This window comes from Scleropages formosus, chromosome 8 (assembly GCF_900964775.1).
Source record: "Scleropages formosus chromosome 8, fSclFor1.1, whole genome shotgun sequence".
NCBI lineage: Eukaryota > Metazoa > Chordata > Actinopteri > Osteoglossiformes > Osteoglossidae > Scleropages > Scleropages formosus.
The window spans coordinates 13,914,928-13,939,007 of NC_041813.1; the positions used below are offsets into that span (position 1 = coordinate 13,914,928).

Here is a 24,080-nt window from a genome sequence, read left to right on the forward strand (position 1 = left end):
CCATCAGTTTTTAGTCCAGGTCAAAACTCACATCTGCCACCAGAACCCTACTCTGGAACACATTCCCCTTTATTGTTACCTGCCCCCTGAAAACATTTCTGTACAGCTGTGTAGAACCTTGAGCCACCCCTGTTGATATGTGATACTTTCTGGAATGACAGCATTCGTTCCATGTGACAATGCCACACTGCAAAATAAAACTTCTGGAACTTGTGAAGGAGTTCAGAACATTCACATTGCAGCTGCGCCTCTGCTTGTGTCACAGTGGTTAAAGGTCAAGCTTTGCGTGTTTGGAAGAGTCAAAATATGCAAGCCAAACTCGAGCAGCTGTAACAACATGTCCATTGAAACACATGTATGACAACAACTTGATCTTTATAAACAGCCTTACACCTATTTGTGTTTCAAATGAAAGGCCTTTTGGTCACATGGCAGACTTCTTCTGATCTGTATTATCATATCCTTATTTTTCCCAAATGAAATATATGATAATTCAGATACCAGGCTGACAATTTGCTTAAAAAAGCCTTTACTCTGAAGCAACCCCTGGTGCTAATGGTTAGAGCTGCTATCTCTGGACCTGGAGGTCACAGACTGGAATTCCACCCCCTGCTGTAGAATTTTTAAGCAAAATACAAAACCTGAACTGATACAGTAAAAATGACCCAGCTGTATAAATGGGTAAATCAGTTTAAGTTTCTTTTTACAAAAGCACTAAATGAAAGCTAAATGAACAAATGGAAAGTGAAGTACTAACACTGAGTATGTTCAGGCTAACAGTAAATACTTTCACTGATTGATGAAGGCATCCCTCCAGTCACAGCACTTTATCAACAATATGGACTCTCAGAGAGCTTCATTGTTTGAGCCATCTGTGCAAACTGATCGAGTGGAGGGAAAGTGTTTTTGTACAGGTCTATCCACACCTGTTAGCTGCAGCTGAGCTAGCTGTCCAACAACGTACGTAGTGTGTTTCGCACAAACACCACATTTCTCATTCGAGTGTTTTCACCAGAAAAGACCCAATATGACTTTATGTTCAGGTTTTAGGAATATTTTGCGTCTTACTTTAATTAATATGATTTTATGACGTTGAAGTGTCTTATAGCTATTGCTCAGTCGCGCTTCCTGTACGTTTGTTTGAGTTTATATTAAAAGCTGCGGTTGAACATTCACCAGGAGAGGAGTACGTAAGTCGACGCGGGCCAGGGCCACGCCCCCCACGCTGAAATAAATTTTTCCGACGAGTTGCGCAATAAGCGGGGCATAGTGTCGCTTGGCTGTACATATATCACTGTTATTCTGAGTAATTCTGTGTGATCCCCAGAAGGAGTCACTGCGGATGGAGAAGGAGAGCCGCCCGTCCTGGGAACAGCCCGCGCAGTTCGTCCTCGCGTGCGTCTCCTACGCCGTAGGGCTCGGCAACGTGTGGCGCTTCCCCTACCTTTGTCAGATGCACGGAGGAGGTAGGACACGCACGCTGCGCTGCGATTTGCCAGCGAGATTCGGACCGGCAACCTTTTTGGACTTCCAACGCTGCAGCCCTAGCCACTGCTCCCCCTGCTGAGCGTTTCATTTCATACACGTGGCGCATTTATACAGATTACTGTCTGTTCGCGGCTGTCATGGAGTTTTGCTCCTGACCAGTTTGGAGAGATGGTCTGGGGTTCGAGTCCCACTTGGGGTGCCTTGCGATGGACTGGCGTCCCGTCCTGGGTGTGTCCCCACCCCCTCCAGCCTTACGCCCTGAGTTGCCGGGTTAGGCTCCGGTTCCCCGCGACCCCGTATAAGGGACAAGCGGTTCAGAAAATGTGTGTGTGTGTGTGTGTGTGTGTGTGTGTGTGTGTGTGTGTGTGTGTGTGTGTGTGTGTGTGTGTGTCTTTTTACCATTTTTTAGCGGAAAGTCTATAAATCATTTAGGAACAGCAGAGACGATTTGGTTGACCATCTCCAGTATTTTTTTCTGCTCCACTGGATTGTTTGTTCCTTTAATGTTTTAATGTTTAATGTTTTAAAATTGTGATTGACTGCATTACCGGGGTTACACCATGGCATTATTTTCTGGTAAAAAGGTTTCGCACTTACGTTAATTGAATTTAAGGACTTAAATATTTCTGAGACAGAAAGAAACAAAAAGAAAAATATCCTGCTCCGAGGTGCATTCTAAACTTAAAAGGTGCTGGGTTTACTTTGTTTATCTTAACTTAGTTTAACAATGGAAATAAAGCTATATTAATAAACATATACATTTCATTTAAAAGAATTTCTTCATTTAAAATATACGTATAATTTGTTAAATGTAAATTAAATGTAAATATATAATTTAAAATACATTTACATTTATTTACATTTATTCATTTAGCAGATGCTTTTCTCCAATGTGAAGTACATCTCAGAAAATACAATTTGTGCATTACCTTAGGAGGAAGAGACATGGCTGTAGATTTGTGACTCTTAAGTACAGTTATTTTGTTTCCTACACCATATGCACTGATGCTCATCACACAAGTAGCTGCATAAAACTTTACCAAAATATCACTGATTCCTAGCTACCTTGGGTGGCACAATGGCACAGCAAGTAGTGCTGCTGTGTCACAGTGCCTGGGTGGTGTGAGAGGATGTGGGTTTGATCTCTGCTCTCTTGCTAATAACAAATACAACTGTAACTTAGTTATCAAAATGTTCTTAAAATAAAACATAGTGAAGGCCTTTCAGTGTCCTACTCCTGGTCTGTGTAAAATAACCAAGTTACATAAGCATTCTGTATTCTGGAACATTCTACTGTGTGCAATACCCAGTAATAAGGAAAGTAAAAGAATACAAAATAAGAATAATAGAACATCCATCCATCCATCTTCTGTCCCGCTTGTCCTAAAAGGGTCGCGGTGGCAGCAGGGAGAGCAGAGAGGCCCTGCCACCCCTGTCCCCCCGCAACTTCCTCCAGCTCAACCTGGGGGATCCCCAGCCGTTCCCAGGCCAACTGTGAGATATAATCCCTCCAGCGGGTCCTGGGCCGACCTCGGGGCCTCATCCCAGTTGGCCGTGCCTGGTATACCTCCAAAGGGAGGCACCCAGGGGGCATCCTTATCAGATGCCCAGACCACCTCAACTGGTTCCTCTCAATGTGAAGGAGTAGCGGCTCTACTCTGAGTTCCTCCCGGATGTCCAAACTCTCTCACACTGTCATGGAGAGTGAGTCCCAGCACCCTGCACAGAAAACTCATTTTGGCCGCTTGTATCCGCGATCTTATTCTTTCGGTCATCACCCAGGGTTGATGACCATAGGTGAGGGTAGGGACGTAGATCGCCTTATGGCTCAGCTCTGCCTTCACCACTATAGTCCGGTACAACGACCGCATTACTGCTGCCGCTGCTTCCAGTCTGTGGCCAATCTCACGCTCCCTTCTTCCCTCACTCATGAACAAGACTCCAAGATACTTGAACTCCTCCACCTGGGGCAAAAACACTCCCCTTACCTGGAGGGGGCATACCATCCTTTTCCGTGAGAGAACCATGGACTCAGACTTTGAGGTACTGATCCTCATCCCCACCGCTTCACACCTGGCTGCAAATCGTTCCAGTGCGTACTGGAGGCAGCCATGTGACGGTGCCAAAAGGACAAAATCATCTGCAAAAAGCAGAGACGTCACCTTCCGACTCCCACACAGAATGCCCTCCTGACCTCGACTGCGCCTTGATATCCTGTCCATGAAGACCACAAACAGGAGTGGAGACAAGGCACAACCTTGGCGTGTCCAACACCCACACTGAACAGGCCTGACTTAATGCTGAGTATGCGGACACAGCTTTCACTCCGTATTTACAAGGACCGAATGGCCCGCATTAATGGCCCCGGTACCCCATACTCCCGAAGCACCTCCCACTGAATTTCCCGGGGAACACGGTCATAGGCCTTTTTAAGTCCACAAAACACATGTAAACTGGATTAGGAAATTCCCATGCCCCTTCAATGATCTGTGAGAGGGTAAAAAGCTGGTCCACTGTTCGACGGCCGGGCGGAATCCACATTGTTCCTCTTCAATCTGAGCTTCAACTATCGGCCAGAGCCTCCTCTCCAGCACCCTGGCATAGGCTGAGAAGTGTGATGCCCCGATAGTTAGCACACACTCTCCGGTTCCCTTTCTTAAAGATAGGGACCACCACCCCAGTTTGCCAATCCAAGGGCACTGTCCCCGAGGTCCATGTAACATTGCAGAGGCGTGTCAACCATGACAGCCCTGCAATATCCAGGGCCTTAAGCATTTCCAGGCGGATCTCATCCACCCCGATGCTTTGCCACTGTGGAGCTTTCCAGATGCCTCAGTGACTTCCACCAGGGATATGGACTCCGACAGCCCGAAAGCCTCTGGCCCTGACTCCTGTAAGGGACACATATCACTCGGGTTTAAGAGTTCTTCAGAGTGCTCCTTCCACCTCCCGACAATGTCCTCATCAGAGGTCAGAGTTTCTCCGCTCCTGCTAAACACAGCCTGAGCGAAACTCCTCCGACCCCTTCCGAGCTGCTGGATGGTTCTCCAGAACCTCTTTGAAGCCGACCGATAGTCGTTTTCCATGGCCTCTCCAAACTCCTCCCATGCCCGGGATTTTGCTTCTGCAACTGCAGTCGCCGCTGCTTTTTTCGCCTGCCGGTACCTGTCTACTGAGTCAGGAGTCCCCAGAGCCAACCAGGCCCTAAAGGCCTCCTTCTTCAGCGTGACGGCTTCCCTCACCACCAGTGTCCACCAGCAGGTTCTCGGGTTGCCGCCCTGGCTGGCACCGACAAGCTTTTGGCCACAGCTGTGCCTGGCTGCTTCCACAATGGAGGTTTTGAACAGGGTCCATTCAGACTCCATGTCCCCTACCTCCTCCGGGACATGGGAGAAGCTCTCCCGGAGGTGGCAGTTAAAAATCATTCCGGACAAGGTCCTCTGACAGTCGTTCCCAGCTCTTCCTGGATCGGGACCTTGGCGTGGCGGAAGGGCTTGCGTGATCTAGGGATCTCCAGAGCTATGTCGTCGGGAGCATTATGCTCCTGGTAGGGTCTCCCAAAGCGAACAAGTCTGGAATGAAGATCCAGACTAACACGATCCAAAAACCTCCATGAAAAAAGTAAACAAGAGAACGTTTACCCTGCCCGGAATAGGGTCACCGGGACCTACCCTTGGAGCCAGGCCTGGGGGTAGTGTTCCTAGGCGAGCGCCTGGTGGCCGGGCAGCCCACGCAGCCTGGCCAGGCTCAGCCCGAAAAGGCATTGTGGAGGGGACCATGTGGGCCCACCACCTGCAAGGTCCAGCATGGGGGTCCAGTACTATGTATACCTGGCAGCGGGAGCGGGTGGGGTGGTGCATGGCGTCACAGCCCCTCGCGACAAAAACTGGCTCTTGGTACGTGGAATGTCACCTCACTTGGGAGGAAGGAGCCGGAACTGGTGCAGAAGGTTGAGAAATATCAACTAGATATAGTTGAGCTCACCCCCACTCACAGTGTTGGCTCTGGAACCAAACTCCTCAATAAGGGGTGGTCCCTCTCCTACTCAGGAGTTGCACGAGGTGAGAGGCACCGGGCGGGTGTGGGGATACTCACAAGCCCCTGGCTGGCTGCCATACAGTTGAAGTTTGCCCTGGTGGACGAGAGGGTCGCCTCAATGCGACTTAGGGTCGTAGACAGGAAAACTTTGACTGTTGTGTGCGCTTATGCACCAAACAGCAGTGCAGAGTATTCGGCCTTCTTGGAGAAGGTGGGAGGGGTTCTGGACAGGGCCCCACCTACAGACTCCATAGTCCTTCTGGGAGACTTCAACGCTCACATTGGCAATGACTGGGAAATCTAGCAGGGGGTGATTGGGAAGAACGGCCTGCCCGATCTGAACCCGAATGGTGAAATGTTATTGGACTTCTGTGCTAGTCATGGTTTGTCCATAACAAACACCATGTTCGAACACAAGGATGCTCATAAGTGTACTTGGTACCAGAGCTCCTTGGGCCAAAGGTCAATGATCAACTTTGTAGTCATTTCTTCTGACTTGAGGCCACATGTTCTGGACAGTCGGGTGAAGAGAGGTGCTGAGCTGTCAACTGATCACCATCTGGTGGTGAGTTTGATCAGATGGTGGGGAAAACTGATAGACAGACCCGGTAGGCCCAGACGTTTAATGAATAATAGAACAAAAACTAGTAAATAAATGAAATAATTAAAAAGCAGGTACGTGCCAACACAGGCAACAAACAAATTGGAACAAAAGTTACTTTTGTGTGAGGAATGGGTCTTGTGCTCTGATTTTATAAAGGCCTTTGTTGATGCTGAATATACTGTTTGTCTCTTAGACCTGGCAGTTTACAAGGAACTCCTCACCTTCTACCACTCTACTGTTTCCTTGGCTAATCCAGCTTCTTCCAAATGTCTAAAGACACAGAGGTTTTTGGTTCTTGCTCTGATGTGGTGGAATTACCTCCCTCTCTCATTCAGAACTGCTGAATTCCTCTCAACCTTCAAGAAGGGTCTCAAAACACATCTCTGTTGGACTCACTTATCTCGAGATCTCCTGCGTGCTCAATAAACGCGTACTGCATCCGTTTAAAAAAAAAAAACACTGTATATACAGCTACTTGTGTAATATACACTGGTTTATACAGTGGTATGGGACAAATTGACTATACTCTAGAATCACATGTCTGCATCCAAATTGCTCCTTCTGCTGACGTAATGAACTTTTTGTATTGTTCTGTAAAATGTATCTTGCTCTGGAGAAAAGCATCTGCTAAATGAATAAATGTAAATGTTTATTTGTATAGCGAAAGACAAAAAAGTAGAATGCAGGACTGTGAAAGCAAAATTAATAGTATTTAATAATGCTATGAAGTGCTGTTTTATGGTTATATTCATATCCATGTTGAAAGAGGTGAAAATACAGGTTTAGTTTAAATTGTTAATGGTTGTTTCAGTGCAATAATTCTTAAATAATGACTCCCATGAGTTGGCTCCACCTACAGGTGGCTTCCTCATCCCCTACCTGATTATGTTAGTCCTCGAAGGTGTGCCGCTTTTCTACATGGAACTGGCTGTAGGGCAGAAGATGCGGCTGGGCAGTATCGGGGCTTGGAGTGCCATTAGCCCCTACTTGGGTGGTGTAGGTGAGTGTGGAGGGCTGAGGCAAACACACACTATCATGCATACAGCTACATAGTCACAGCTGTACTGGTTGATAGAGACCATCCAATACTGCTGAAGCCTAAACAGCCTTGAAATGCTGACCATCACGCAATAAACTATATATCATATACATATATACTGTATTCTTATACACCAGGCTCAAGGTTTGGAGCCAACAGTGTAAACATGTGGGACAACTTTTGTAGTCATTTTATAATGATTAGGTCTGCTTATAATGCACTTATGTGTAACAGTGTCCTGGTTTCAATCCTCTGATGAGGCACAACCCATGCATACTGCTGATGGGTTCCAAACAGACACAACTTGCGTTCATTGCTTTTGGTGAGAGTTTATTAAAAATGACTTCCATTCTTTCTACAGTCGATACATGTTAAACTACTGCCATAGTCACCAGTGCTGATAGCCGTCAGCTATTTGCGAAAAAAGAGGTTTGTTAGCACCATCACCCAATGATTTACATGTTAAGCATGTATGCATTTGATGATTAAACAGACTCCTCTTCTTTTTGACCACTGCTGCCGGTGAGTGAGGGGGTTCAGATCACATACAAAGCAAACTTTGCTAGCAGATATCAGCAAAATAATTTTTGTAAACATTATTGTGGGTACTGGGGGGGTGCGGTGGCGCAGTGGGTTGGACCGGGCCCTGCTCTCCGGTGGGTCTGGGGTTTGAGTCCCACTTGGGGTGCCTTGCGATGGACTGGCGTCCCATCCCAGGTGTCCCCCCTCCCTCCCAGCCTTACGCCCTGAGTTGCTGGGTTAGGCTCCGGTTCCTCGCGACCCCATATGGGATAAGCGGTTCAGAAATGTGTATTGTGGGTACTTTTTGACTTTTCTTCAAATTAAACCCAATATTCACTTTATTTAGGCTTATTTCTGATTTTTTGTTCAAGTGACTATGCCCAATACCAAATAATGTTTTCTTAATATTTCGCAAATGTCAGTAGCTTGAAAGTTTTAATTACAGATTCAAATGCTGTAAAATGCTGGGAAATAATGTATTTTTTTAATCCCTATTCTCAGGTATTGCAAGTGTTGTGGCATCTATTTACCTGTGTTTATATTACAATGTGATCAACGCTTGGTCATTCTGGTACCTCTTTCATTCCTTCCAGGTAGGGCAAATTTACCACTGTGAAAACAGTTTCATGGGAATTTGTCTTTCTAAGGGAATCTGTCAAGGTCAGAATAACTAATCTCTGTACAGACTAATTGGTCTAATTTTTGACATTGTCTCCTGTCCAGCTGCTCAAAGCATGGTTTATTTCCATGTGACAGCTCATAATGTAGTGCTGGATTTGTTATAAGGCCAATGGGGCCTGGTAAATAAAATGTGATGTATATTAAGTTAATCAGTTCAGCTGTATTTAACAGTTATTTGTTCTTATGTTGGTCTGTGAATTAGCTTCAGGGGGTCCATGAGACACAGGCTTGCAATGTTTTTTCCAGAGATATTTGTGGACATTTTCAACTTTCATCACATTCTTAGCAGGGTCTGTGCCCCAGAAAATGTTAAACCTCTTCTTTAGTTAAATCTACCCTTAGTGTATAATATTATCCAAAACACCAAGCCATGTCTGCAATTAAATTTAGAACTCATTAATACCCAAAACAGGTTTTAAGACCTAAATAAGGTAGAGGTTCTTCTCCATAGCTGCTTCAGTATGCTTTATCAGGATAAAGCAACAAGAATACCAACCAGATCTTTATTTTCAGAAAGTCAACAGACATGAAATATAGAGTTGACATTTTGAATTCAGACTATTTCCCCAAACTATGAATATGTCACAGCAACCACATAACATATTTTGTCAAGGAAAATATGTCATTGTACACATATTACCCTTCCCAGTGATAAAAACCAAATTACACAATTTTGAGTAAAACATGTTGGTCTGTTTAATACAAAATTTTATAACACAAGAGGAAAAAAAAGTTGTTGGTAAGGGTCTACTGAGTGTGGAATAACATGACGTGACTCGGACTCACAGATGCTGTTTGAGGAGCTGGGGACACAATCCAGAAAATGAATCCTTCCCTAAATATCAAAGTATGTAAATGGGAAGGTAGACTAAACTTTAAAATGGATAGGTATATGACTAAACTTCTGACATGCTGTAAGGGCCAAGCTGTGATGCCTGTGGCACTTTTAAAAGTTTTGTAGCTCACCTTAGATTGTTACTAGTATCTCAGCATATGTGCCTATGTATGTGTGTGTATGAAATATGTGACATGTGCATTTCCCAGGAGGTCTTACCATGGGCAGAATGTCCGCTGAACAGTAACCACACGGGCTATCTGGATGAGTGTAGAAAAGCCACAGCCACTCAGTACTTCTTCTACAGGGAGACCCTGAATATCACATCGGCTATCAGTGATGGAGGTGGTGTCCATGTGGGTCAGGCTCTCTGTCTCCTACTGGCTTGGATGGTGGTTTACCTTTGCATCATCCGAGGCATAGCATCCACTGGAAAGGTACCCCATTCAGAATGGGTCCCTGATGTTTTTCCTAACAATAAAGGATGACCTGATTCACCAGCTTGTTGAATCTATTCGTCTTTATTAACTCCAACATGTTTTTCATAACAACATACTCATAGGTAGAGTCAGCATCCTGCACAGAGAGGACATCAACAACCAGCTTTTAAAATCACTTATTTTGAGTGTGGCTGTTTGTCTCTATCCACAGGTGGTGTACTTCACAGCCACCTTCCCCTACTTGGTGCTCTTTGTCTACCTTATTCGAGGACTCACCTTGCATGGAGCTTTGAATGGACTGAAATACATGTTCACACCCAAGGTAAATCAAAAGATTAGCATTTACTGTGACCACAGAACCACAAGAAAATCTTGCTGCTTTTTATAAGCTTCAGTAAATGCAACATTCTAGTCATTCAGCATGTCAGAACTGCTTATTTCTCACTAGCTGGAGCAGCTGGCTAACCCCACAACATGGATCAATGCAGCTACTCAGATCTTTTACTCCCTGGGGCTTGGATTTGGCTCCCTCATCGCTTTTGCCAGCTACAATCATCACAACAACAACTTTGAGCGGCAGGCTATTGCCGTGTCACTGATCAACAGCAGCACCTCCATCTTCGCTTGCATTGTCACTTTCTCCATCTACGGCTTTAAAGCAACCTTGAACTACGAGTCGTGCCTGGAGAGGTGAGAACATTCCAACTCCAACAGGATTCACCTATGATACCTTTTGCATTCTTTTCTTGATGATACAGTTATCAGGATGTTAGGACATTTAGCTGTCATGGCATTTACACATTTTCAATGTTTACATTTGTCACAGAAACATGTATACACCCACAGGGCCAACACAGACATAACAAAGTGAAGAAGTTTTGTCCAGCTATCTTATTTCTCCCCAATGTCCAGGATCATCCGAGTCTCTTAATATCACTCTTGTACAGAACCTTTTGTAAACCCTTTTTAAAGTGACACAGCAACAGCAACAGAAAACAGCAATATACTTCTCTCCTATTACTCCATTTGCTCATGTCATCCCCTTGGGAGCTAAGTGGAAACAATGTTATCATCATCTCACTTATAGTGTGCAAGTATGCATTTAGACTTTGAAACTTGGAAAGTAAAGTGATTTTGCATTTCATCCCCCTACAAAGTTCTTTCTCAGAAGAAGAGACCAAAGGTTTTATAGTTTCCATTGTGGACCTTTGGCCTTTACAGGGTGAAATTGCTCCTGTTAAACACCTTCAGCCTGGCGGAAGACACCATTAATGTGGACAACATTACCTACTGGATTACTGAACTAAACAAAACACATCCAAACCAGTTTGCAGACTTATTACCCAAGCTGGAAAGCTGTGACCTGGAGGCTGAACTGGACACGGTAATGTCTCATTTGACATTGAGACAACCATCCCATTGTACAATACAACATACAGAAAGGAATGCCAGGTCCAGGAAATAACCAGTCAAGGAACTTGAGTGGGAGGAGTTGCAGTGTTTCTTTTTCCTTTTTAGCCCTCATTCAGCCAAAATATAGCAAAAAAACAACCATATAATATCAACAGAGCTACACCTACAACACACCTACCAACCAAACCACGGTATACTGTAAATCAAGTTACACTAAAGTTACTCATACTTGCCTCTACAAGTCTGGCCTTTTATTGAGTCCTTTATTGGTTGATTGACTGTACCTGGGGCCCATTCTTTCATTAAGAGGCTGCTCTCAAATCTTACTGCTAATCTTGAAGATTGAGGGTGTCAAATCTTTAGTTGGCAATAGCAACCATTAAGTTCTTGAGTGGCTCCACCACCAATCATCCTTTCCTTGAGCACAGCCTATGATCTGAGGATGAGCTCCATATTTTTGGATCAGAGTCTCAAAATTAAAATCAGAAACATAGATTGTTGTATCATTACTATAGTTTGAATTGCTTTAGTAAGCAAGGGTGTATCTGCAAAACTGGGAAGAAATGCATTTAGAGCATTGGCGCTTGAAGGTAATAATATTTTTAAGTTAAGTTAAGACCTGACTTGTTGGCAATATGTTTCATTCATATATACAGAAATCAGAAAACTAAAGTCTCCCCTTGCATAAAAAGCAGTGGTAGCTAGTAGCGAAGTGGTTGGAGCTGCCACCTTTGAACCTAAAGGTCACACATTTGAATCTCACTTCTGGCTGTAATATCCTTGAGCAAGGTACTTACCCTGAATTGCTCCAGTAAAAATTACCCAGCTGTATAAATGGATAAATAATTGTTAGTACCTTAATGTTGTAAGTTGCTTTGGAGAAAAGTATCAGGTGAACAAATTTGTTCCGAACATCAGCTTGTGAAGTGAACTCTTGTGAACAGAGACCTTTATTGCCATTAATTTAAATAGGAGAAATAAATGATGTGTTCCAGGGCCACAAAAAGTTAACAGTCAAAAGGTATAAAATGAGAGTACGTTCCACTGATGTATGGAGGAGTAGAGTAAGTAGGGTATCTAGCAGTGTAAGTCACCTTGGTGAATAGGTGTGTTAGCTGATAACGCTACATAGAGTTCACTGGAAGTCGCTTTGGAGAGAAGCATCTGCTAAATAAATAAATGTAAAAGTAAATGTATATGTTTCACTTGTAAAACCATAAATGGAAGTGAAGAGTGGAACTGGAAGGTTTCATTGTGACCTTTGAGTGACATAAGTGTAAACATGCATACCACACCATTGTACAATTTGCAGTTAACATCAAGTGATAGCATTGTTAAGAAACCATGCATGTGGTTGCGCAGTGTTGAGTAGAATGTAATTGTATGTGCCACAGTCTGAATGGGTGTGAGAGCGTGTGTCTTTCTGCAGGCTGTGGAAGGCACGGGACTAGCCTTCATTGTGTACACTGAAGCCATCAAGAACATGCCCCTGCCACAACTGTGGTCCGTGCTCTACTTTTTTATGTTGCTTCTACTGGGCTTGGGGAGCATGCTGGGAAACGTGACGGCAGTCACCACCCCATTGCGTGACTTACGCTTCGTGACCCACTATCTCAGCAATGAGACCACGAACGGTACGTGTACACTTGTGTTTGCATGAGCATGCAGGTGGGGTGGTCAGTTTAGAACATGATGTGTGGACATCTGTCCCCAGTTCCTTTTGGCTTCAGGATTCAAAGCCAAAACAAGTACAACCCACCCAAAACTAATTCCTGCTTCTCAAATATTGCAGGATTTGTTGTCCTTTTCTAAATGATTTAAAAGTGGAAAGATATTGCAGAGCTAAATATTAATGATTAATTATTATTATTAAGGGGGCGCGGTGGCGCAGTGGGTTGGACCACAGTCCTGCTCTCTAGTGGATCTGGGGTTCGAGTCCTGCTTGGGGTGCCTTGTGATGGACTGGCGTCCCGTCCTGGGTGTGTCCCCTCCCCCTCTGGCCTTACGCCCTGTGTTGCCGGGTAGGCTCCGGTTCCCCGCGACCCCGTATGGGACGAGCGGTTCCGAAAATGTGTGTGTGTGTGTGTGTGTGTGTGTGTGTGTATTATTATTAATTATTAATGTCCAGCTATGACAGGTAGAATCATTTTGCCACCTGTTTAAAAAATCTCAGTGAAATCTTGAGAAATTAATGCAAAACAACTACAACTGTAATAAAGAAGGTGTATGGTGGGTCTGGGGTTCGAGTCCCGCTTGGGGTGCCTTGCGACAGACTGGCGTCCTGTCCTCGGTGTGTCCCCTCCCCCTCCAGCCTTACGCCCTGTGTTGCCAGGTTAGGCTCTGGCTCCCCGCAACCCCGTATGGGACAAGCGGTTCAGAAAATGTGTGTGTGTGTGTGTGTGTGTGTGTGATGTCAATAATTGCGCTAATCAGCATTTTCATTTTCTTGCTCAAGAGTGCCCAAATTAGTTTAAAATAAAGCAAAATAGTCCCGATATCTTGCTACTTTGGGCAATGTCTTTATGTTGGAGCCTTTTTGCAAATATGTTTCCTTTCTCATGATATCCTGATTGTCCTGCTATGGTTACCCACCCACACACAATGTGTTCAACTGCTTGTCCCGAGCGGGGTTGCGACAAACCGGAGCCTAACCTGGCAACACAGGCACCCCAAGCAGGGCTCAAGCCCCAGACCTGCTGCCCAGCAGGCCCCCCTATGATTACCATTTACAAGAATATTTTAAACATAGTCATTTAGTTAATTTTGTCTTACCGATATATTTTAAGACTGGACAGGTGCAAAATATGATGTAACAGGTAGATGTAAACTGTAACAGTCCTGTGGACAAGAACACTTAAAAAAAATGGTCAAAAATATTGTAGCCTGCAGCTCAGCATTGTTAAAATTCAAAGGCAATTATTTTAAATGCATTTTCACCAAGTTAAAATAACTATTTTAAAAAAAGAATGATCACCAGATATTATATTGCCTTTGGGGGGGGCGTGGTAGCATGGCGGACTTGGCCGTGTCCCGCTCTCTGGCGGGTCTGGGGTTTGAGTCCTGCTTGGGGTGCCTTATGACAGACTGGCATCCTGTCCTAGGTGTGTTCCCTCCTCCTCTAACCTTGCATCCTGTGTTTCCAGGTTAGGCTCCTGTTTTCTGCGATCCCACTTGGGATGAGCAGTTTCAGACTCTCTGTGTGTGTGTGTGTGTGTGTGTGTGTGTGTGTTTTCAGCCAGATTGCAGTCATACAGACATTGGTAGATCCACAGTCAGTGAATTGCACAAGTGCTTTAGGAGCCTATGACTCCTCACTGCTGCGGCTTCTGCGGTGCTTTTACCCCCAGGCCTGGTATGTCTGTTCTGCCTGGTGCTCGGCCTGGGCTTCACCACCCGCTCGGGAAACTACTGGCTCACCATGTTCAATGACTACGGTGCCACCTTTGCCCTGCTGCTCATCGTTCTCATTGAGATCATCAGCGTGTGCTATATCTATGGACTGGAACAGTAGGTGGTCTGTCCTGACATTTTCTTTAACAAAAAACCTCATCCTGAAAATTCTGAAATTATCTCATATTGTGTCTAGATGTATTGAATACCCCTGGACTTTCATAACAATCATCTGACTTGATGTTTTAGGAAATGTAGAAGTCCCAATTACTTTTGGCCAAAGTCAGCAGTTTAAGTTGTTAGGATTAATTACATAAAAAATTACATTACTTTTTGCCATCTTAGCAACAAGCACTTCTGCCAGATGCAAGTCTCTAGTCCACAACTACAGGAAGCATTTAGTTGCAGTCATAGCAGCTAAAGGTGGCAAAACCAGTTGCAAATTATAAATTATTTTTTCTCACCTATGATTGTACATTGCATTACCTTTCACACCAAGAAAACATTATAAAAACAATACTGTTTCCTAAGGTGTTCAGCAGTTCGCCGAGCTTGGCATTTAGATTGCAAACGTTTCATCACCAGTCGAGGTGACATCATTTGTGCACAATTTGTGCACAATTTGTGAACTGCTGAACACCTCAATCAACAACCTGAGCTACGAATACCACAAATCTTCTTGATAATTTCCAATACTGTTTCCTCTCTCAGGCACCTGTCATATACTACTAGAACTGAAAAACAAAAATATCTAATTGAACTTGTCAAAAAGCTGCAAAAATAGATTAAATTGGGAAGGGAGCAAACACCTTTTGGACTGCTGTATTGTGATTTAACAACCTCTTTTTTTGGTGTTATCTGTTATACCTGTCTCATTTCCACAGGTTTGCAAAAGACATTGAAGACATGATTGGGCACCGACCTAACTGGTATTGGAAAATTGTGTGGGCTATTGTAAGCCCCCTCATCATCATCATGTTGTTCATCTTTTACATTATCAATTACATCATGGGGGGAACACCCACTTACCAAGCATGGGATAAAGACTTGGTAATATTCCACTTGTTTCCTCAGACTGTTGCACTTGTATAATGAACGATTAATGACTGTACATATGCCACACACCACTGCAATAATTTATTTTGTTGCTAGCATCCGGGGGCCCCACAGGGCATAATGAAATCTGTACCATTACATTGTTAGCAGCAAGTGTTGATGTGCACTATGTATTTTGAGAAGGTGGAAAGTGTGCCGCATGACCCACACTCCTCTTCTTCTGTACCTTTTCCCTCAGGGTCAGTCAGTGACAACTCCTTACCCGCCATATGCCCAGGCCTTCATCATACTGCTCCTGGTATCCTCCATCATCTGCATTCCACTCAGTGCACTTTACACTTACTGCAACAGGCAGAGGCCTGAGAGCACCATTTCAGTTTAGGATGTAGGAGCTGAGCTGGGGGAGCTGGACTACCAGCCACATTATCAAAATGATTCCTCTACCTTCTCCGTCCTTGTGATGTCTTCTGGATTCTGTTCCAAATGAGCTGTTGTTTAATTATACTTTATTAATAGAGTTTTTTGCTGAATAAATCACAAGGTTCAAATTAGACTCAGCAACTGTTAACAGGTATCTGGAAATCTGCCTAAACTGATTGATTATAAAATTATGCAGCAGATGTGTTAAATGTAATTACACACCACGAGCATTAGTTTCCTAATATGGAAAAAAAGGAAAACACCTATGCTCTGGTCCCACATGAAAGCATTTAAAAGGATAGAAAGATCAAAACTGTGTAATGCACTTTATCCCAGTAAAAAAAAATAAAAATACAGATATCTCCACTATAAGAAAACAAGCATATTTGTTTTTATGTCAGGAAAATGCACTTTATATTATTACTATGCTTCTCTAAATGTCTACCTGTAGATACTTCAGTTACATTGTTCTTCCTTCTACTAGAAGCCAGATTCAAGATGTAATTATGGTCCTGCTGTTGTTTCACATAAAAACACTGTATTTTTAACAGTTGTCTGTACACCAAAGGTGATGTTACTAAAAATATTGCTAACAAGACAGGTTATGTTTTCAGTTAATGGTGCATGTAAGGATTAAAATATACAGGTTTTGCTCATATAATGAAAGCTCCTTTTATAGGAATTCTAAAGAACAAATATTCACTCAATGAGTTAACTGACAATAACAGAATGCTAGTGATCAAATCAAGCTAATATATCAAATAGCAATTTGCCATCAAAGTGATTCCATGACAGAATTAACCATTATGTGAGGTACAGATATACAGACAAAACAGATACACTACCTAAATAAATACAGATGTACACATGAGAACACAAAAGTGGTATACAAACAACCTGAGATGCATCCATAGCATGTATATACTGCTGCTTCTATATTAACTTGCTGGGACTAGTCACCAGTATGAAAGATGGACTAAGTTCATCTGGTCAGACACTTGGTCTGTTTTTCTGGGGTGAGTGGTACAAATTCCTGCAACCTGGATAAGTGAGTGTCTGCATAACAATTGTATAGTGAGTTACTTAAAAATAGGACTTTTCTGTGAAAACAGTGGATTCACATACTCCAGATTAACAGCCTGTAGGAGACCGCATAGATTATCAGATAAATATACAGGAAACAGGCCTTTTTGACAAATAGATGGGACAAGTAACCCAATCAGGAACATGTTTATTATATTTAAAAGAAAACAAAAACCAAATACTTCCCCAAAGGGGACAGGGGAAAAAAAAAAAAAACATCTGAGAGAACACACTGACGACAGAGAGATTCATCGTCTAGGGCCTCCTCTTCCACGGCCCCTTCCACGACCTCTACCCCGACCTCTGCCACGTCCACGGCCGGCAACTTTGTTCAAAGTGAGAAAAGTGGTAAAAACTCAGAAGCATTATACACAAATATTGGGGCAGACACCACAGCAATGCCCCAACACTGGTGGACATACCCCCGTTGTTATATGTATGCAAAATACAATAATTACAGCTGTTCAACATCAATACAACAAGTAAGAGTTCCCCACACACTATGCTGTTTAATTTAAATTGAAGAGGCCACTTTGGAAAAAGGAATCAGCTAAATAAAGAAATAAAATAACACAAAACTAGTATCGATGCACGAAAACTAAATCACTAGTACAAAAAAAACTGCACTTTTTCCTTGCTAGTACAGTGCTGTAGTAACTGTCTAAGGTGTAATGTGATGACCCGAGATCCATGAAAACAAAAACAGAATAGGGATAGTAGGACCCAAAAGCAGTACTTACCAGCTTCTCTCTTTTTGGACTTTATCTTAGGCTCAATGTCCACCAGAAGGGTGTCCAATGGCAGGCTGTCTGGCAAGATGAAATACCGGATGTTGTTGCCACGAATACTGAGGCTTTCCAGCTGTGTGGGTTCCCTATTTTTCAATGTCATCTTCACAGCTTTGAGGTGAGTGTTCATGCTGATGTCCACCCCTAAATGAAAATGCACAGATGTGGGCATCCTCCAAAACTTATCACCACCACAAAATGCACATGTTTCTGTGGCCACAAAGTGAGGCAGGCCACTAACCTGTGATAGTTCCATGGACCTGGGTACCATTCTTCAGTTCAATGGTCACTGTTTCATGGCTCAGTTTCATCAAAAACCTAGAGGCACAGCAACAAACAGGAAGCGTTAATGATTCATCACTGTGGTGTACAGTCACAAATACATAACTAACATGAATGAACAAATGAATTCACCAGCTTTAACAAATACAACCATAGGAAAATGTTCATAAAATATTTTATAGAATGCAAATATAACCTATGTAACCAATTCTCTTGATGCTATCGATTCTATAGACACACACAAACATGCATATATAGATATATCTATGATGTTTGTGTGTCTATAAAATAAAATCGATTCAGTTACTAAAGAGTATAGCTCATTAGGTTAACAAAACTCTGTGTTTTCAAACACGACTTAAATTATAAATTTTACATGACTGGCATGAAATACATACATGCTGCACATTTTCTAATTAGAATGCAGGAGCTATTGTATTGTATCACAACACTTTCCCGCTTACTAGTTAGCCATAGCCATGCTCTGCATGGCATGCCCCCCGGCATGTTCGTTACACGCAAAAAATGTACCCAAACTAAAATACCAGTTGAGGTTCTGCATGCCATGCGCATCTTACCGAACGAGCTTCATGGTGGCAACTACAGGCTCAGATGAGAAAAGTTCCGCGAAAGTAACAACGAAAGAATAACAGCTACACGAGGTAAAGCAAACAAACTCTACCGCATCCCGCCATTTGTTTCACTCTGCAACAGGAAGCAAAAGAAAAACGCGAAAATGCGACTAGCGGAAGCCAGAAGTAACAGGAAAGAAAATTCCCCTCGGCAACAAAGACCGTTTTTGTGAAAGAGGGCCACCGCAGGTGGAGGAGCGCAGCACACCACGAGGTGTGATTGTAGCCCGTTACATTATTATTATTATTATTATTATTATTATTATTATTATTATATAAATATTTTCATGGCCATACTTACATTATATTTTTTAAGATTTTTGAACGATCTTTCTTTTCAAGTCGGCTATAAATTTGCTGTATAGCCTAATTTAAGCGCTGAGACGTGAAGTATGCCATGGTACTGTCTTCTGTCACCAAGACAAATTCCTTCCTTGTATGTGTGAACATACTGATACTTGGCAATATAGCTCGTTCTGATTCTGATTCTGTTGTATATTCATTCATTGTGTGAGCTGCCAGCCACATATCTGCTGTCACATTCTGCTGGAGCATTTTAAACCTTTTCCCTGGGTCAAATCGCGAAAGAAAAAACCCACTAACCCATGACTAAGAGTCATGTTTCAGTCAGGCTTAAGAAAAAAAAGAAACTTGATCTGGAATACAATACGTCATTGTCCTGAATCAAAACTCTGTATGTTGAGAAAAGGTGCCTTGCTTATTGTTGCCGTGATTGAAAGGAAAAACTACTACTATAGGCAATGGTATTGTTGGTTGTGTGCAGTAATCTATTATCCTGATTTACTCCTTTATAGGAGCCTAAATTTTATTGTTATCAGTTCGAAGTACGTTTAAGACCTCGTGTTTGTTTCTGATTGTTCGTTGAAGAAGCTTTCTCGTAGTCTTATTGGCCCAGAGGCACAAATCAAATGAATGGCTAAGCCTCATAGGGTAGAATATTTTAGGTTCGACTCCTGGCTTCTTCGGCTCATCTTTTGTTAATGTATTATTATATATAATATTAAGTATAGCGTTATAATAATCAGTATTAATATATTGTAATTATAATAGCGAGCTCGGGGAACTGGACTCAAATGTTAGAACGAACACACAGGCAGCGCTGCTGCTTAGCAAAGCGCTCAGTGACTCAGCGCCCCGGTGGCAGCAAGAGACCAGTGGAACTACTATTTTAGCGCGAAGGAGCACAATGAACGTCGAGTTTTGATCCTTGAAATGTCATGTGTGCACTGGTATCGACTGACTCAAATTACGCAGCTAATAGTCTCAGGAGCGATATGGACGTATTTATGTATGTATTTTATCTAATGGAAACTGAGCGATGTATCGGGCCAGTGGCGCAATGGATAACGCGTCTGACTACGGATCAGAAGATTCTAGGTTCGACTCCTGGCTGGCTCGGTTGTTTTTTGGGAATTTATTTTACTACGTTCACCTTACTTTACCCATACTCATTACACATTATCATGTGTGAATGTTACTAAAGTGAACACACTTTGCACATTAAATGACATTTTACAGAAAAGATGGTTCGTTTTCCCCGTGATGTCACACCGATGCCTCCCACTGGAATGAGCCGTTGGCAACAGCTCCGTGAAGCTGGCCACTCTAGAACAGCTAAAATTAAGTTTTTTAAAAAAAAAAAAACAACTTTCTCTAGAGGGGACCATGGTGGCGCAGCAGGCTAGGCTAGGTCCCGCTCCCTAATAGGCATGGGGTTCGAGTCCAACTTGGGGTGTCTTGCGATGGATTAGGCTGATGCCCTACCCGGGGTGTGTCCCCCTGCGTTGCCGGGCTAGGCCTCGCTGTGCTGTGGCCCTGCTAGGGATAAGTAGACACTGTGTGTGTGTGATTTGTTAGAGCTACAGGTGTGCCATGAAATTAGACTTTGTACAGCTTGTGAGATATAAACCTACTCCTTTTTTCTAGTATTTGACATCACTCAGCCTCCCTACAGCAGGGTAAACTCGAATTCGGGCTCTTTGTGCCGTTTAAAACGCGGCTTATCTGCTTTGGTTCTAGCAGACCCGGGCATGAAGCGGCCCCGTGAAAAGTACCATTTGGCTCGCAAGGCCAAAAGAATTTTTTTACTGGTTATATTATTGAAATCTTAAAAATATTATGAAATTCTGTAAACTAGCTTCTCCCTAAAATTAATTATGTGACTTTTATTTTGAAATATAGGCGTACACAATAGCACATGCAATTGAATTGCACGACTGAAAGCACAGTTTAATTACACCGTTGCGTTTCTATGACATTCACGCATGCAAAAAAGAGCGATAGCTAGCTGTGGTGTTCGCCTCCTGAGTCCTGTACCTTCAATAAGTTATTGTGGCAAAAAGAGAAAGGTTGATGCGAGTGCAGGATATTCAACAGCAATATTCTGCTCAGACAAGGAGGAGAAAAAATACTGCTTTCGAGACGGATTCATTGAGACGGGTATCTGGAACAGCAACAAAAGCATCTTGGACAGTTTCACTTACTACTCCTTCTTTGGCCCTGGATGAAAGTTGCAATGTCATGCGCGACAGCCCAGCTTCTCATCTTTATACGAGGAATAACGCAAAACCTTGAAATAACTGAGGAACTCGCCTCTGTGCAACCACTGGCACGACGGCTGTGAGAGACATTCACAGAGGTAAATTCATGCATACAACGTTTACGAGTAAAATGGGAAAATTAGCTAGTGTTACAACTGATTTTCCTTTTTCCTGTCGGAACTTGACAGGAAAAAAATATGGGTCTGTTGAAAAGGATACAGGATAAAGTGTCTGAAATTAATCCAGAGCAGAAATTAATATTTTTGCATTGCATTTTAGGAGGTGTTTTGTAAGTCAGTGCTAAACCTTAACCACGTAATTGGTATTGTGACCAAGCTAGTTAACTTCATTAGGCTATGGCAAGGGCGTTACCACAGGGAGCTTACTGTTTTTTTTAGAGGACCATGACTGAACTCACAGACCTGCCCTACCACACAGCTATCAAATCATTGGCTCAGCTTGGGCAAAGTGCTGAAAAGAGTGTGGGACTTGAAAACTCAGATTCAGGAGTTTTGTGAAATGAAAGGAAATCCCTGAACTAAGCAGTGGTGACTGGTTGACTGATTTGGCATTTGCTGTTGTTGTGACTGGCCTTATGAACGAACTGAACTTCAAATTAAAAGGCAAGGGACTTTTTGCACATGACATGAGATATACACTATGTGCTGACTAGTATACTTGTTCAAATCTAGTAACTAAAAATTGAGGAGGGGTAATTGTATCTCTGAACTCCTACAGATGTGTTCTTATTGTTATTGTTCAGAAAATGTATTTCTTTTAATGACTACTGTAAAGTGGCAAACCAGGGTTACTGAAAGCCTGATAACAAACTAGCTTTCACACATTTGGTGCAATAAACTAAGTAATCAGAATCAGTTTGATATGTTTTTGTAAGTAGAAATTTATGTGCTGTATAGAATATATTTTTGATGACAGCTCAGGATTATTTCATGTCATTCCTATCTGCATGTGTTCAGCCTGTGATCCCATGGCAGATTTCTGATGTGGCCCTCTGTAAAAAATTATTGCCCACCCCTGTTCTAGAGGTATTAAAGGTTGTTTACCTGGCACGTGACATCACTCCAGCACCCCTTACAATGCTACAGGCACTCAAATTCGGACTCATTTGTTAGTGCTACATTTGTGCATAAATATAACAAATATAAAGGGTAATATTACATGTGACATCATTCCGATCCATGAAGCTGCCCCCCCTACAAACAGCACAGATAAAACACATTTTTCGTTCGTGCTGCATTTGTGCTGTTCAAACTGCGGTTCTCTCTTATTTTTTTTTAAATATAAAGGACAATCTTTCATTATTACAATATTGTCTAGTTGTGCAGTCTAAAAACTCTTTCCATGTCATTTTTGTTTTTGTAAATTAATATTTTTAGTAATGAATGTAGATAACAAATACACTTTAATGGTATTATAACTGTCTGTGACATCACCTAGATATCCCACGCCCCCCCCCAAAAAAAAAAAAAGATGCTGGGACCTGGATGCTGTTATTTTGGTGCGTTTAATTACAGCACAACATCCACATATTTCTTCACTTGGTGATAGAGATGTTACCTAACTGCTGTCGTGCCACTGTCCTGTTGTCTTGGAGCACTGTGTTCACCCTGAACTGCTCCACTGTAACTGCCCTGCTGTATAAATGGCTAAAGAGCCATCTACTGTCAGCTAAATGGCAAATGACTCATACAGCTTTGTTTGGGACAGCAGGTTAACGCTTAATGGTTAATGCTTACACCTGACAGTCAATGGATTCGATCTTGAATCGCTGCTAATTAACATTTGTAATAGGTTCAGACCTTGAAAATTTTAATCAAAGTAGCTTGTTTTACTTTTGACTTTTTCCATGATTTTTTGAGTACTTTTACTGAAGCAGTAAAATACATGAGTACTGCTGTTAACTGCTTCACCCACCTGTGGTCATCATTTTGAGGAGTTTGATAGGGTTTGAGGATTTTGACACAAGTTAGACTGACAAATTTTTCAACTTTGAACATTGTTCAATGGATCACATGTATTTAAATCTCTCTTGATAACCTACACACCTGGTTGTAGACATGGATCTTTTTGGACTTCTTACCTACCTGTATATACTTTACAGTTTCACTGAACAGGAGAAATAATGATGGAAAAAATAAACATCTTACACTATTAAGTGTAAGCTGCCTTTGCCAATATCTCAATTGTATTCATATTCATTCTTTGTACAGTATTCATAAATACTCTTACTCATGACCAGATTTGCATGACTAGACAAGAAATTAACTATGTATAAACATTTAAATTTAAAACACCTTTACTGAAAAATTTACAAGCACAGATAATGAAACATATTCAGTAAAACTCAGTGTAAGTTGTGAATAAGGGTGCTATGAATCAACAAGCCTGGCACTTCAAACCACAGACTGTATAAATACATAAATACAGTATAGCATTATGTAACTTATGAAAAAAATTGACAAAAATTTTCTAATGAAAACTATATAAGTTTAACATTACATGATTTATTGTACAGTTAATTTTTGGGAAGCTCTTCTGAAGGCTTATTAAAAGAGATGAATGCTGACCCAGAGTTGTTGAAATATCTGGAGTGAAATAAACAGTTGCAAGAAAACGTTTGTGAGTGTTGTGTGTACTGGTCGTGACAACTACAGTATTTATAAGAGAGAGAGTGTGTGCGCCTGTGTGCAAAATATTAAAGAAACTTTAATGTTTGTTTTTCCAATGTTCGTTGGCATTTCACCTTTTTCCGATCGCTTTATTATTTCCACTTTAGTTTAAAGCTAG

At 42.3% G+C, this 24,080-nt stretch overlaps 2 protein-coding genes and 1 non-coding gene across 3 annotated transcripts; 2 read left to right on the plus strand and 1 right to left on the minus strand.

The window, feature by feature from the left end:
- The first annotated feature begins 1,279 nt into the window (after nucleotides 1-1,279).
- LOC108935788 (sodium- and chloride-dependent transporter XTRP3-like) lies at nucleotides 1,280-15,958 on the plus strand. The gene is made up of 11 exons (XM_018754652.1): nucleotides 1,280-1,466; nucleotides 6,990-7,130; nucleotides 8,193-8,284; nucleotides 9,417-9,644; nucleotides 9,859-9,969; nucleotides 10,096-10,337; nucleotides 10,869-11,031; nucleotides 12,490-12,694; nucleotides 14,408-14,567; nucleotides 15,335-15,500; nucleotides 15,745-15,958. The coding sequence occupies exons 1-11, from the start codon at nucleotides 1,343-1,345 to the stop codon at nucleotides 15,886-15,888; spliced, it is 1,776 nt and encodes a 591-aa protein (XP_018610168.1). The 5' UTR covers nucleotides 1,280-1,342; the 3' UTR covers nucleotides 15,889-15,958.
- A 1,224-nt stretch (nucleotides 15,959-17,182) lies between these two features.
- LOC108935815 (small nuclear ribonucleoprotein Sm D1) lies at nucleotides 17,183-18,846 on the minus strand. The gene is made up of 4 exons (XM_018754695.1): nucleotides 18,658-18,846; nucleotides 18,039-18,115; nucleotides 17,750-17,941; nucleotides 17,183-17,334 (listed from the first exon to the last, which is right to left on the minus strand). The coding sequence occupies exons 1-4, from the start codon at nucleotides 18,669-18,671 to the stop codon at nucleotides 17,258-17,260; spliced, it is 360 nt and encodes a 119-aa protein (XP_018610211.1). The 5' UTR covers nucleotides 18,672-18,846; the 3' UTR covers nucleotides 17,183-17,257.
- Nucleotides 18,847-20,057: 1,211 nt separating this feature from the next.
- Nucleotides 20,058-20,130, plus strand: trnar-acg (transfer RNA arginine (anticodon ACG)). Its single transcript has one exon. It is a non-coding gene; the product is annotated as a tRNA-Arg (tRNA).
- The last annotated feature ends 3,950 nt before the right edge of the window (nucleotides 20,131-24,080 follow it).

Excerpts from the sequence above, each read along its gene's own strand:
- LOC108935788 (XM_018754652.1), top strand. The coding sequence starts at position 1,343 with ATGGAGAAGGAGAGCCGCCCGTCCTGGGAACAGCCCGCGCAGTTCGTC. Across the intron at positions 12,695-14,407 it reads CAGCAATGAGACCACGAACG|GCCTGGTATGTCTGTTCTGC; the intron begins GTACGTGTACAC and ends TTTTACCCCCAG. Across the intron at positions 14,568-15,334 it reads TATATCTATGGACTGGAACA|GTTTGCAAAAGACATTGAAG; the intron begins GTAGGTGGTCTG and ends TCATTTCCACAG.
- LOC108935815 (XM_018754695.1), bottom strand. Across the intron at positions 17,942-18,038 it reads GGTCCATGGAACTATCACAG|GGGTGGACATCAGCATGAAC; the intron begins GTTAGTGGCCTG and ends ATTTTCATTTAG. Across the intron at positions 17,335-17,749 it reads GTCCAAAAAGAGAGAAGCTG|TTGCCGGCCGTGGACGTGGC; the intron begins GTAAGTACTGCT and ends CTTTGAACAAAG.